The sequence below is a fragment of the Salminus brasiliensis genome, chromosome 9 (assembly GCF_030463535.1).
Source record: "Salminus brasiliensis chromosome 9, fSalBra1.hap2, whole genome shotgun sequence".
In the NCBI taxonomy this organism is placed as follows: Eukaryota; Metazoa; Chordata; class Actinopteri; order Characiformes; family Bryconidae; genus Salminus; species Salminus brasiliensis.
Window position 1 is genome coordinate 35,926,989 of NC_132886.1, and position 15,110 is coordinate 35,942,098.

At 42.8% G+C, this 15,110-nt stretch overlaps 1 protein-coding gene across 2 annotated transcripts in view; it reads left to right on the forward strand.

The window, feature by feature from the left end:
- The first annotated feature begins 550 nt into the window (after window positions 1-550).
- Window positions 551-15,110, forward strand: part of carmil3 (capping protein regulator and myosin 1 linker 3) — a 113,127-nt gene continuing 98,567 nt past the window's right edge. The window contains exons 1-2 of one of the 2 annotated variants that reach the window (XM_072688291.1): window positions 551-903; window positions 8,024-8,118. In XM_072688291.1, the coding sequence (XP_072544392.1) occupies window positions 843-903; window positions 8,024-8,118 (156 nt within the window). In that variant the 5' untranslated portion in view covers window positions 551-842. The remainder of the gene's footprint in view (window positions 904-8,023; window positions 8,119-15,110) is intronic. The other variant, XM_072688290.1, reaches the window with a different exon arrangement.

Below are 15,110 nucleotides of genomic sequence, written 5' to 3' on the forward strand. Positions count from 1 at the left end.
ACTCTTATCTCGACTCGAACCTGGACTCAGACTTAAGACTTAAGACTGGGCTCAAAGTCTTACCTCCAGTTTCAAATGATACCTTCCATGTCTCAAGACTGAACCCAGAGGCTCAGACTCGCACCTAGATTCTCCAAACTGGACTCAGAGTCAAATCCAGAGAATCAAGACTGGACTCAGACTTACCTGAAGCAACTTGTCTTCAAGCGAACATCTCTTCTAAGTACAAAGTTAAGTAATACTACTATTATAAATACATTATAAATGATACGGTTATTAAAAATGTATGTATGTATGTATGTATATATCACATATAAAATATCCAGTGGGTAGAAGTGTAAGCAAGGTCTGACTGTAATGTATTTAATGGCTGAACAGGGGGTCGTGGGTTCATTGGTTATTATTATTATTATTATTAATATTATTATTATTATTATTATTTTACGGATATTCTATGTAACTTGTTGACATTTGTGACATCACAAAAACAATGGTATTTTTTTACATTACAAAATACATATATAGAATATAACCACAAACTATTTTACTCCAAAAAAGCAATTTTTGGTAATTAATTATTTAATTATTTAAATAACAGCTGTCAAATCAAGGACTTTGGACCTTAATGTTTGTATTAAGAATTTTGAATGAACCTGTTTTTATGTTATGACGATCTTCATAAACTCGTATTTACATAGGCACTCTTTACCCCTCCCTCCTCTCTCACTCTCTCTCTCTCTCTCTCTCTCTCTCTCTCGCTGCTATGAGATGTTAGTGGGATGGGAGGCAGTGCAGGAGGACTGCCTGGGCATTAGCTGCTCCTGTTTGCAGAGGGAGAGGGGATGATGGCTTCGAAGGAGGGCGCAGCGCCAGGCTTTCTGCCCGTCAGCCGGGAGATGACCGGTACTGCTTCTCATTCACACCTCACACCTCCTTTCTCCCCTTTTCTCCTTGTCTTTTCTCCGAGCTTGTCTGTGTGTGTGACGCTGTCGCTTCTCTGTTCGTGTTGGATCTTATCTAACTTGCTGCACTTTTTGAGACGAGGCTTGGAAGTTAAGCGCCTCATCGGAATTGTTCCGTTCCACCTTAAATGGTGCAGCGGCTGCGACCTGCCTGCACTGTGTAACTGTAGCCAACTGCTGCACCATTTAAGGTGGAACGAACCAGTTCCAATAAGGAGGCAACTTCGGGCACCATGCGTGTTTGCTCGTGAAGGGGTGGCTCGTTGAAGTCTGGGCTCGGGCTGTGCATGCACGCGCTCTGAGATCAATATTAATTGGCATATTGATCGATTGACAGTGCTGATAAGGGTTGCGTCATTTGACCAGGCAACGGTGGCTTGCCTGACTCACTGTAACACTGAGTGTGTGTGTGTTTGTGTGAGAGAGTGTGTGTGTGTGTGTGTGTGTGTGTGTGTGTGCTTCACTGTAAGAGAGAGAGAGAGTGTGTGGAGGCTCATGCTCATTCCTTTGAAGTGTCTCTTATAAGAGTGTGAGGGAGGGAGAGTTGTGTGTGTGTGTGTGTGTGTGGTTGGCTGCTGTACAGAGAAGCAGGTTTCCCTTCAGAGAGATGCATTGATGTCTTCAGGGTGTAACTGTTCTAATACACATGCACATCACATTGAAATAATACAGTCATACACACTCGCAGGATGACACACATTCACAAACAAGCACTCACTCACACACACACACACACACACACACTCTCACACAGGCCGCTGTCACACTGGCAGCGCGACAGTTGGAAAGCTTTCAGTCCTAATCACCGTGACGCGCTTATTATCTTACTGTGGTAATTAATCTCCTTTACCTACACTGTATTTACAGTCTAGCTCTCTCGCTCTCTCCCTCTCCCTCCCTCTCGCGCTCTCTTGCGCTCATATCTTTCCCTTTCTATTACTTTTATGCCTCTGATCTTCTCTGCTGGCTTGATCTGGATGCCTTTTCAGCTCAAGTTCAATTGCAGTGGGCTTTGTTGACGCTGAAGTATGGGAACAAATGTGGGCTAACGTTGTTTTCTGTAATTGTCGCGTTTTGGTCACATTCTAGTAGCCTCATAGTAACGTTGTACGAGAGATCTGACCACTGTCGGACAGATGTTTCTCCAGATTGACCCTTTTGTACCATGGAAGTGTGGTACTGGTTTTGTAATAAGTGTGCTTGAATACTGAGTTGTGTGGTCACAGAGCACCTAACAGAAGTGGCCCAAATCAGATTTTTTGGTTTGGTTGTTCACGCTGTGTCCTTAATGTGGTCTGAATCTGACATAGAACTCTGCTGACCTGACCAACACATACACAGCTGCCCAGTGGTGATTACTGAGTTATAAGGCTACGTTCACATAGCAGGTTAAAAAAGTAGCCCAAATCTGATTTACAGCCCAAATCAGATTTTTGTCACACTGTGTTATTAATGTTGTCTCACTCAGACATTAGTCAGCTATAAAGCTGTGTTCACACAAACAGTTTAAAAATTGGCCCAAATCTGATTCACAGCCCAAATCTGTTTTTTTGTTTGTTTGTTTGGTCATTCACACTTTCTTAAAGTGGCCTGAATCTGACAATAGTCTAAACAGACTGCTTTTCTGAATTGATCAGCACACACAGTTAGATGGTTGCGTTCATACAAAATGTTCGGCCCAAATCTGATCACACATATCTGTCCAGTGGCGATTACTGAGTTATTAGGCTACTGAGTTATAGGACTGTCCCTTTTGTACCTTAAATCATGAGTTGTGTGTTCATACAGCAGGTGGCCCAAACCTGGTTTACGGCCCAAATCAGATTTTTTTTTCATAATGTTGTCTAAATCTGCCGTTAGTCTAAACAGACCGCACTTTTGAACTGATCAACTCACACAGCTATAAGGCTATGTTCAAACAGCAGGCTAAAAATGTGGCCCAAATCTGATTTACGGCCCAAATCTGATATTTTAGTGTGGTCGTTAACACTGTGTTCTTAATGTGGTCTGAATCTGACATCAGTCTAACCGGACCACACTGTAGAACTGATCAACACACATAGCTATAAAGCTGCGTTCATATAACTGTAAATGTTGGCCCAAATCAGATTTCCTGCCGAAATTCGTTCACACCAACACACACATCTGTCGAGTGACGATTACTTAGTTATACTGAGTTATAAGACTGTCCCTTTTGTACCATAGAAGTTACTGTTTTTGTAATAAGTAAGCCTTATAGTTGACCTGTTTTATTCTTTATTTCTGTTTTTCTCCTTTTGACTTACTTTGTTAATATCTTTCATTCATTCTTTCCTCCTACTCTATCTAAAGCCAAGGCTCCCTGATCTTCTTCTCGCTTCATGTTTCTTGCCCTTCCTAGCTCTAGTTCAGGATATCCTTATTGGCATAACTGTCAAGTCATACCAAAAAAAGTCTTCATAGGGGCATTCTGGCCTCAAACTAGCTTTTTGAAGGCTAGGCCTGATGCGCCTTGATATGCAATACTCTTTTAACTACAATCCCCAGCATCCACATTCATTTGGAATCACCAACATAGAAATCCTGAGTGTTAGCATAGCCGCTGACACAGAGGATGGTGAATGTATTTGCTGTCCAATGAAAAACATGTTTCTCTACAATTACAACTTTACAGGAGGACAATTCAATGGAAGTCAATGTAAAAATGTTGTAATCCAGGTCATTTTAGAGCGTTTCTATTGGTCCTTTCATCCAGAATTCTTCACCCAGGGTACAGAGCAGCTACAGGGTTCAAACTATGAACTACTACTACATCAAGAATGGAGGTACTTGTTTTTCATTGGACAGCGAGGATATAGAGGTGATATTTGTCTTTGTAGCCGTAACGTTAGCTGTCTGATTGGTTGTAGTTTTTCAGAAGCTCCTCCCATCTTCAGGATACATCATTAGAAGGAGATTTTCCTTGTCTTTTGCGCATGTGTGAGCCATAGCCTCACGGGGAACGGGGTATGGGGACTTTTTTTATGCTTAAACGGATTATTAAAATGTGTTGATATTAAAGCATTTTATTGTATTAAATATATAATATATATTATATTAGTAAATGGTGTGTATCCTTTGTTATGTGTTGCAAGCTCTGTATGCTTATTAATTCGCTCTGGTTGGTGCAATATTTATTAATATCACAAAATGTTAATCAGACTTACCCATAGAAGTACATGGACTGTCACCAGGTCATTCAGGGTCAGGAATTGCAAATATTTACCTTTCTATCATTTTCAGTGCAGTCCAAATCGGGCAGCATCGTAAAAGGCGACGTAAAAGGTGTACATTTGGCAACGTCCAGATGTCCAAGTCGTGCAAATCTCCTGGCTACCATAGGCTACCACCTTTTGGACAGGGAGTAGGTATACTTACAGAAAACAGGTGTACATTCAGCAGCTACGTTCTGTTTTGATTGGAGTGCCTCTTTAACTGTTCCTAGCCGAACATGTTTGAAGAGAGTAACAGTAATCTCAGTGTCTCTCTTTATGTGCTATAATGCAGTCTGGAGAAGCGCGCTGGGCAGCGCAGTAATAACCGAGGCTGTTAAGTGGCTCCATTAGACAATTTCTTATGGAGCGTAACCTCCTTCTGACTGCTCATCTGTTCCCTAATCACCCCTCTCATACCATCTCTGAGTCTCCGGAGTCCACATTCAGCAGTGCTTTATTGGCTCGAAAGTTAGAAGGTACATATTTGCTCAAGCAGACAAGTTTGGAAAAACGCATGTGGTGGGTTTGGCCGGATGGATGCGTGCGCGTGTGGAAGCAGGTGAGGGGGAGTAATTTCAACAAATTATCCCCACAAATTTAGCCAAATGAAACCCCCCCGAGACATCTCTCACACACTGAAAGCAGAACATCTGTGAGCACATTACAGCATGAATATATAAACACCCATCAGCCATATTATTAAATCCACCAGCATGTTCAGTAAATAGCACAGATTATCTGGTTCCAATGGATCCTGTTAAGGGTGACAAGACAAGACAAGAACCTTGAGGACTGAGTCAGAACATCTCCAAAACATCAGGTAGGTTTTGTGGGGTGTTCTCAGGTTATGCAGTCAGTACCTGCCAAAAGTGGACAGGATCATGGGCACCTAAGGCTTATTCATGCGCATCCATCAAGGCCCCAGCTCACAACAGGACTTAAAGGACCTGATGCTAACTTCTTGGTGGCTTCAGAGGTCTTGTGTCTTGAAAGGTCAGAGATTACAACATTAGGCAGGTGGTTTTAATGTTATGGCTGTATGACTGGTCGACATATATATGATTTAGTTCATCATATTATAGAGGGTTGGGGCTATCCATCCCCTGTTGCCTAGCCTCAACCTGAGTGATGGGGATTTGGGAAGGCAGATCCTACCAGACTCCGCCCAGAATGACCAAGCCAAGTTATGCTAATGCTTTCTGGGATTCCCAGACACGTATGGCTGTGGCATCACATAGGGATTGAACCGGCGATCTCCTGGCAATTGGAAAACGCATAGACAATAGCATAGATTTATCTTAGTAAAAACCTAATAATAATAATAATAATAATAATAAAAACCATAATAAATAAAATACCAGGTTAGCAAAGCTGGAATATTAATAGCCCAGTTATAGAAGTTCAATTTATAGGCTATAAACACTGTTTGACCTGTTGCACTTATTTGAACAAAACATTCTGTTGTTAATCAGTCATTTGTGTAATAAAGTTTTTAGTCATTTTTAGTAATTCATTTTGTCCCACATTAATATGTCGTTACTGTGACTCTGGCCATCATCTCTTCTAGGCAATTAAACCTACTTTTAGATGAATAAAAATGTCTTATAAGCTTATAAGCTTTATAGGTAATTATTTGGTACTGTCAAAGCAGCACTAATTCTAATAAGTAGACTAGCGTTCTACTCGTTGCTACTCTGGACTTGGCACGCTGCTAACTGCAGAATGTAACTTTGGAGAAGCGGGCTGAAAAACATTCATGAAAACTGCGTAATGCTGTGCAACTCGAGGCATTTTGTTTTTCTGGAAAAATCTCTCTGCTTGCCCAGAAAAACATTAACCTTAAGTGGTGTCTTAAAGCATGAATTACACTTCCTGGCTGTAGGGGGAGCCCAGTATGTTGCTTTAAAGCAATTTCATAATAATGTTCATATCAAGTGTAGTAGAAGTCGTCTGCTAACAGGCAGGTTGTTTGCTGCATTATTTTGATGTCCTTTTTTAGAAGCACAGCAAATCTACTTTAGATTCAACACAAGTTAGCCAAAGCTAACGCAACAAGCCCTGGCAGTTTGCTATTTAAACTCCAAAACTGTGAAAATGTTGTTACTGTGACATGTCCTTACTGCAATGCTTCATTGCGGTGAGGACATTGGCACCATGAAGACATTTTCACAATTTTTCAAACTAATTGACCTTATGATAAAACACCAATTAGTCACAGCTAATGCAACAACCCGAGTCCGTTTGCTATTTAAACTCCATAAACTGTAAAAATGTCAGTCCTGTGACGTGTCCTTATCACAATGCTCCACATTCAGACATTTTTACCATTATTCAAACGAATTGAACTTCTGATAAAACACCAGTTAGCCAAAGCTAATTATCTATTTTTATTACTGTCATTACTACTGCTTTGTTGCGGTAAGGACACTGTCACGGTAAAGACATTCGTACTATTTTGCAAACAAATTGGACTTCGGATAAAACGACAGTTAGCCAAAGCTAACACAACAAGCCATGTCAGTTTGCTATTTAAACTCTGAAACTGCAAAATGTCATTACTGTGACGTGTCTTTACTGCAGTGCTCCACTGCGGTAAAGACATTGTCACAGTAAAGACATTTTCACAATTTTTCTTAGCCAAAGCTAACGCAAGAGCCGTGGCCGTTTGCTATTTAAGCTTCGAAACTGTGAAAATGTCATATCTGTGTACATTTTTACCATTATTCAAACAAATTGGACTTCTAATAAAACACCATTTAGCCAAAGCTAACCTTTTAACTATTTAAACTCCAAAACAGGGAAAATATCATTACTGTGACGTGTCCTTACTGCAGCGCTTCGTTTAAGGTTACGACATTGTCACGGTAAAGACATTTGTACTATTTTTCAAACAAATTGGACTTGAGTAAAATGCCAGTTAGCCAAAGCTAACGCAGCGAGCCGTAGCCGTTAGCTATTTTAACTCGAAACGAAACTGTGAAAATGTCATTCCTGTGACGTGTCCTTACTGCAGCGCTCCACATCCAGACTTTTTGAAACTATTTTTTAAACAAATTGGATAGTGTAGTTGCAGGAACACACTGCCGTATAAATACGCCCACACTCCTCAAAGTGAAGTTTAGCATTTAGCTTAGCACCTCCTCCTCATCGGGTGCCCCTGAGGTTATGACGAGATGCCATAAACCCTGCTGCCCTTGTAATCAGCCCAGTCTTTTCTCCAAAGCTCTCATGCTCCCTCGCTCTCATGTGAACATATGCTCAGGCCTCGGCCTCCTAGCGTCTGGAGGAACATTCAGGGTTTAAGCGATGGGATTTTACAGAGATTACCGTTGATTACAGATGCATTAACTCTCTGTTTGTCTCACCCTACTTATCTGCCTCTCTCTCCCTCACCCCCTCCTCCCCGCCCTTCCCGTACAGATCCTTCCCTGAGAGCGAGCGCTACCCTCATTTCAGAACTGTGATTAAAGCAGTGCCATGAAAGTGAAGCACGAGTTTTATTCTCGTTCAACCTCCCCCCCTTTTTTTCCCTCAGCTTCTCAAGGACACCTCAAAACACATGCAGCTTGGTTTCCCGTGCAGCGTGAATCATGCCACTTAGATAGCCGCGGTTGCACCTTTTCATACCAGTAGGACAGGAGAGGCTCACACCGACGCGCACTGTAACAATGAAACGCGTGGGAGTGTGTTAAGCACGCAGGCTCGGGTTATTTATAGCAAAATGTAGTACAGAGTCCAGGAAAGAAGATGCCTAAAGACAGGGATGGATGTGTGTGTGTGTATGTGTTTGTCTTCTGACCATTAACACCCCTTTTCTTTCTTTGACAGAAAGCATCAGACGGGTTATTGACAAGCCATCCATCAAGCTGGCTCGAGCGGTCAAGGTAGAGAACAAGAACGGCAAATCCGAGGACAAGATTTTGGTAGGTCGAATGCCTGTGTCTCAGTTTAAGCCCCATATTCTTACACTGTACTCCATTAGAGCAATGCACAAGCTTCCCCGAGCTGATGGACAGGGGCTCTTGACGTTGAGGAAGTCCCCAGGAGGCACCAGCTTCAGCATGAGGGGACAAAACTCGAGCAAGACCTAAGTACACGCTTCAGGCTATTAAAATGAGACTGATACCAGGACTGGGATCACTGTATGCAGTTTGTTTTCTCTCAGTTCTTGTCAATTTTTCCACAGTTTAGTCATTTCCAGTTCCAATCAACTAGCTCCCACTCCCACTAATCACAAAAATGCTACCGCCGCTGGGTGGATGAAGGATAACACAGGCTTCCACCTGTCTTCTACATGAAGTCTTCTGTTTTAGAACTGCAGCTAACGCAACATCAGTTGACTGCTGAATGCATTTGGAGGACTGCAGTTATGTCAGCTAGCATGCTGGCTAGCATTCTGTCTGTCTGCACATGTGGAACAACAGTAGACTACGTTCATTTTCTCTCATCCATATTGATAGAGTATGGACAGACGTGACAGGTTGGCTCGGAAGCGTAGTCTATATACCCTGAGGTGCATTGTTAGTGTGTAGAGGGGTTTGTACCCGTCCTGCTTTTGCTGGTAGCTGGAATCAAATGGTCTAAGCTGGTCTTTGATGGTCAAAGTGGTTGAAAAGCTGGTCTTCCAGGCCAAAACATGCCTCCTGACCCAGTTTGGTCAAGTTGGTCACACTGGTGGATCAGCTTGGACATGCTGGTCAACCAGCTTGATCATGCTGGTCATGCAGGTGGAGCATCTTTGTCATGCTGGTGGGACAGCGTTGGTGAGGTAGACCCCCTAATCCATCAAATGGGGCGTTAGGGCCTAATTTGGTCAAATTTTAGTTTATAATCTTAATAGCTTACTAACATTAGTTAAAGGCTTAACCATTACATAAATAAATAAATGAATGATCATTTGTTATTTTGTAGAATATTTGATATATATTTTTTATTTTTATTAATTTTATTTTATTTTTTATGTTTAACTAAAACATGTATGTTTTAGATGGAAAACACAATATTATAGTTTATTTAACTTTAACTTTTTGTTATTATTTCTATAGCACAGTTATATAGTACTATAGATAATTATATATATATATATATATATATATATATATATATATATATATATATAATTCAGCTCAGCTCATCCAGCTCAAGGCCAGCTTCTGCTGGTAGTAGGTTTCAGATGGCCTAGGCTGGTCTTCGATGGTCAACCTGGCAAATACTAGCATAGTGTATGTTGCATTCGATTTGGCTCATGCTTGGTCATGCTGCTGAAATATCCAGCTCAAGGCCAGCTTTTGCTGGTAGCTGGTATCAAATGTTCTAAGCTGGTCTTTAATGGTCAAGGTGCTTGAAAAGCTGGTCATCCAGGCCAAAACATACCTCCTGACCCAGTTGATCATGCCGTTCGGCCAGCTTGGTCTTGCCAGGTCAGGTTGATCATGCTTGTAGAGCAGCTAAACCATCAGTCTCAAACAAAAACATACTCTATGCTGGTCAAGAGCTAAGCTGGTCGATCAGCAGTGTTTGCAGGCTAAATTTAGGGATGCTCAAGGGCCCAACAGTGCAATGCAGGCATCAAACCCACAACCCTGTCAGCAATAGCCCGGAGCTCTAACCGCTGAGCCACCACTGCCCACATGAGCATTAATGCTCGGGTTAATGTGAGCTTCAGTGTGAAGACACTGATCACTGACTACTTTGCTGCGGCCGTAGCATGGTAGCAATGTATTAGAACTGAGGCCTAGATGGCTATGCTAATTGAGGAGAAATTGAGGAGAAAATTGGGCGCAGATCCACCTTCATATAAGCAATGATCTTATCTGATACCTAGTCGTCAGATTATTGTGAATGAAGCTACCTACCGAGCTAACTGGTTGTGTCTGTGTGCAATTTGAGACAAAACTAATCTTCTCTTTTGTGTCGATAACAAAACCAGGAACACTTTCAGGGCTTGGCTGGCTGTGTGTTGCTGCTTGTTTACTTGTTTCCCAAAGTGCATTCGGTCAGCGGGATCAATGATGAAAGCAATTTCGCTGGGTGCGACGTAAAGTGCTACTTGCACGCGTGCACACACACAAACACACACAGACACACACACACACACACAGCATGGCAGAAATTGTTCGAGCCCCCTGCTGAGTCGTGAGTATTGCAGTGGCCTCCGAGTCCATTGCTGTCTCCGTGGAGATGGTGACCTGGCAGAATCTGTGGGGTAGAGGGTGTACGCTTGTGTGTGTGTGTGTGCAATAGCGAGGTTTTATGGTATGCGTGTGTGTGTGCATGTGTGTATGTAGCTTTGAGGCCACGGATACAGCGGGTAGGCACCAAAGGCAGACAGTGGTGCCACAGTTAAAAATTAGCATCAGTTTCTGATTACAGACACACATATGTATATACACACACACACACACAAACAGAGAAGTAAGATGCGGATGGTGTGAGGGGTCACGCAATATGCTCATTTCCTGCCGAGCGTCAACTGTTACCACTGATGACGAAGAGAGAAAGAAGTCTACCACAGATTCACACATAAGTTGAGCAGCCTCCTTCTTATTCAAGGGGCAATTCCGTCGGTTTTTCAAACCTTCTGCAAAACTCATTAGGCCATTAAGATGTAAACAAACGGTGTGGTAACTAGCCAGTTTGGCTAGTAATGTATAGTAGCTAGATGGTTTTTGGTCCGTTTTTCCCCTTTTCTTCAAATTTGGTATGGTAGCAATGCTCCCCACACAGTAGGAAGGCAAGGACGCAGCACATGCTTCCTCTGATACATTGCAGAGTCCACATCTAGACCATGGGCCGCCAGTTGCCAACTCCTGATGTAGACCTCTTTACAACAGGTGTTGTCACAAAGCAGCTTTACAAAATCTGGTCCCAGGCCCATCAGGTTCTGGGGAACAAGCCAGAGGCGACAGTGACAGGGGAAACTTTGACGGGAATCTTTCCATTCAGTCTATGCAGGAGGATAGGGTGGGCTTTTTGACCCAACAGGAGCGTGGATGGCGCATGCAGGTGGCTCCATGGTGGTCGAGTTGGTGCGGAGGGCAGCCAAGCAGGGACACTCAGTCAAGGTCAATCTTACAGCAGGATCAATCTGGACAGGAGAGGTTCAGTTCTGTAAAGGAAACACAAAGATATTTAGGTCTGTTTGGGGTCACTGGACACAATCTGTAAGGTTAATAGAGTGTCCAGCAGACCTAGACATTTAGGCTGAGCCAGTAGGTAATACACACATGGTTTCCTGATATGTCAGCAACCTTCTGCCCTACCAGTGCCAATCCTGAGAATAATTGTGGAACGGAAGCACCTTCCACTTCCATCTTATTTTATATTATAATGTCCATGAATCACCAGTTCTGCACCTTTAATAACTAGAATATTAGTTAGGAAGGATATTCGAAAAGTGGCTTTCTGTGGAGAAGCTCCTTCCCCTGCAGTAGCTTTCATCATTCTAAGTACTAAAAAGTACCCTCTGATCTAAATAGGCGTGGCGGTTCTTAATAGGATATGGGTTTACTCAGACACTCAGGGTCAAGGCTATTTAGAGCTCTATATGTCAGTAGCAGAACTTTGTAATGAATATGGAAATTGACTGGCCAGTGTAGTGTTGATAATACCAGATGGGTATGATCTAGCTTCCTAGTTCTCATTATGTACTCTGGCTGCTACTTTCTGGGCTAACTGAAGCTTTTTTGGGGCATTTCTTTTCCGGCATCATGTAAGGATAAGGTGTTGCTTAGTGGACCAGTATTCCAAAGATTGAGGAACACTATTCTGGTAATATTAGAGGTTGATGTGCATCGATTGACAGATCAGGCTAGATCTGGACACCAAGGTTATTTCAAGATTTAACATTAAATTTTGCACCTCTAGCAACTTTTAGTCCAAGATAAAGGACAGAGCTCAGTTGTGGTTAAGTTGGGAGTGTATCATCATCTGGTTGGTCCAATATGTACAGTTGTGTGCCATGTATGTAGCAGTGGAAACGGATGCTGTGGATGCTTTACAGAAAACAAGACCTAGTGGTATCATATATAATGCAGTAGAGGTCCTAGAACAGAACCTTGTGGGACACCATATTTTACACTGTGTTTGCAAATGTATAGCAATCAGTCAGAATCAGGTAGAATAAGACTGGACTAACAGGGTCATGTGATCTATGGTGTAAAATGATAGACTGGTGGTGTCTTGGAAATTTCTATTTAAATTTTAATGCAAATATGAAGGCACAGCTTTCTCTTGATTTTGTATAAAAATGAATAGTTTCTTGATCAAAAGCATTACTTTAAGTAAACTTTAGAAGGATCTTTTAAACACTGACTTGATCTGGGTGATAGAACTTGGCCTTTTACGCCTCTAATGCAAATAGATAATGCAAATAGTAAAGGTCCTAGAACAGAACCTTGTGGGATACCATATATTACTTTCATATGTACAGAGACTTCACGGTTTGTATTTATAAACTGATAGGAATCAGTCAGGTGTGATCTGAACCCTAGATAGGACTGTTCCTGTGACCCTGACTAGAAGGGTAGTGTGATCTGTGGTGTTAAATGCTGCTCTGAGATTAAGCACAACCAGCGATGACACATACAGTTGCAAGACAACGTCATTGAAAACACTTACTTGTAAATATCTGGATTTCTGCATGGATGGCTAGTAAAATAGTTTGTGGTGATCTACAGTATGTAACACCCTCACACCCTTCACCATACCTTTCCTCTAGCATCGTTCCACTCCTCTCCACTGGGCGGGGTCACCCACGTGCCTTACCAAGACGAATCAGATGAAACAGTAAACTTCTGTTCATTGTCTTTTGTTGAGCACATTGGGTAAACATCCATGGTGCAGGCTAGAAAAAGTAAGTGAACTTAAAAGTTAATGACTTCTCCAAGAGCTACTTGGCTCTTGGGAGGTATTTCAGTTAAGGAGATGAGATTGAAAGTGTGGGTTTTACAGGTACTTTGCCAGACCAAGACCACCTGGATGTTCCACATACAGCGTTAAAAGTATTAGATCCTTGAGAAACTTTTGGAGGTTTTTTAATTTGAAGCTGTGGAGGAACTTTGAGGAGCCTTCAAGGTTTTCTAGAAGAAAAAGGTTCCCCAAGGCACCCTAAGAGGTTCCTCCAAACTTTCAAACTGAAGAACTTCCAAAAGTTCCTCAAGGATCTTATACCTTTAACACTGCACAACCTAATCTCAACTGTGAAGCATGGTGGAGGGAGCATCCCAGAAATGTTGATTAGAGACTGAGAGACATCTGCAGGGAGGAATTGTCCAGTATTTGCAGCTACAGAAACCTTGGATTTAGTGCAGGTTGGTGGTGGATGGTTGCTAAAGGCGGGTCTACGGGTTATTAAATGTAAGGGTTCACTTACTTTTTCTAACCTGCACTGAAAGGTACAACTCTTTGTATTGTATTAGTTTAGTTAGGCTGTCTTAGCCTACAATTGTGACTTAGATAATGGGATCTGAGATCAGATTAATAATGATTAGTATTCAGTGGAGAAATCCAGGTCATTTCCAAAGGGTGCACTTACTTTTTTGCATCTCTAGCCTTGTTTGAAGGATACTAGGAAAGCTGTTCATTGTCTTGGCTTGTCTTTGTATTCTTTGTGTGTGTGCGTAGTAGAAAATACAACCCACTTGAAACTCCCTTGTCCTGCCATCATTTTAGTCCTGTCCGGAAGCTAGAGTTTCATTGCTGAGAAGGAGTGTATAAATCGTATTACCCAGTCCCCCTGATAACCCAGTCCAGCTTGAATAGGGCTGCTGTTTCTCTTTCTGTCTCGTTCTTGCTCTTGCACTCCTCCTTTTCTGACTGTCTGTCCATCTCTATTAGTGTCTCCCCCCTCCCCCACTCTGCTCCATTTTCTTTTCCATCATCAGCTCTTTCTGCACCCCCCCCTCTATCTCTCCCCCTATCACTCTCTCTCATCTTTGCATTCCTTCCGCCCTCTCTGTTTTGCATTACATGAATTTCAATTTTGCATTCTCAGTACTTAGGTGATGGGATTTTTTTTTGTTTTTTGCCAAGTACAGCAAAGTCACATTTGGGTGTACTTTTGTGATACACACACATACACACACATATGTATACAGGCAGTCTGTTTGATATGTACAGACTGGGTTCAAGCCTTAGCGTCTGCCACTCTTTGCTCCTAGTCCCCAAGGGGGCAGCGTGTATGTGTGCGTGTGCTGCCACTGTTGTTGTCTGTGTGTGTGTGTCAAGGGTGCCTGCCCACCGCCGGTGACAGCTAACTACTGAAATACACACACACACACAATGCCCAGACGTCAGAGCAGAGCCCCAGGCCACGCTATGGAAAAAATATTGCTCGGAAAGCTTCTTGTCATATACCCTCTCTGCCCGCACCCGCCCACACACACTTTGTGGCACCCACATGCCAGTACCCCCTCAGTGGAGAGCAGTGGAATGATGCTAGAGGAAAGGGATGGTGGAGGGGGTGGGCTGGTGCTTTGGGATGAAAGCATGGTTTTCGGGGAGGAGGAGGCTTGTGCTGAAAATGAGGGAATTGAGAGAGAAGAAAGAAAGGGGATAAAAAAGGGAGAGAGACTGGAAAGGACGGAGGGAACTGGCATGGTTTTGACGTGCCGATTGTTGCCTTTTCCAACCCTTCAATTATTTATCTCGTTCCACTGCGTCCCCGCTCCCTCTGGTGGCTCGCCTCGCGCTTCCCTGTCTAATAATGGTCCGATTAGAGGCAGTGATTGCTACAGCGAGTGACATGATGGCCATCTCTCATGCGCTAACGCCGCACACACACCCGGGAAAGCCTTCACTCTGTCAAGCGACCCGTGTGCCCTGCTAGTTTGGTCATGAAGAGTAGTTTGGTTAAGACCAAGCCTTCCAGGACAACTGCTGCGATGCACATCACTGTCCTCTTACCCTAATGCGG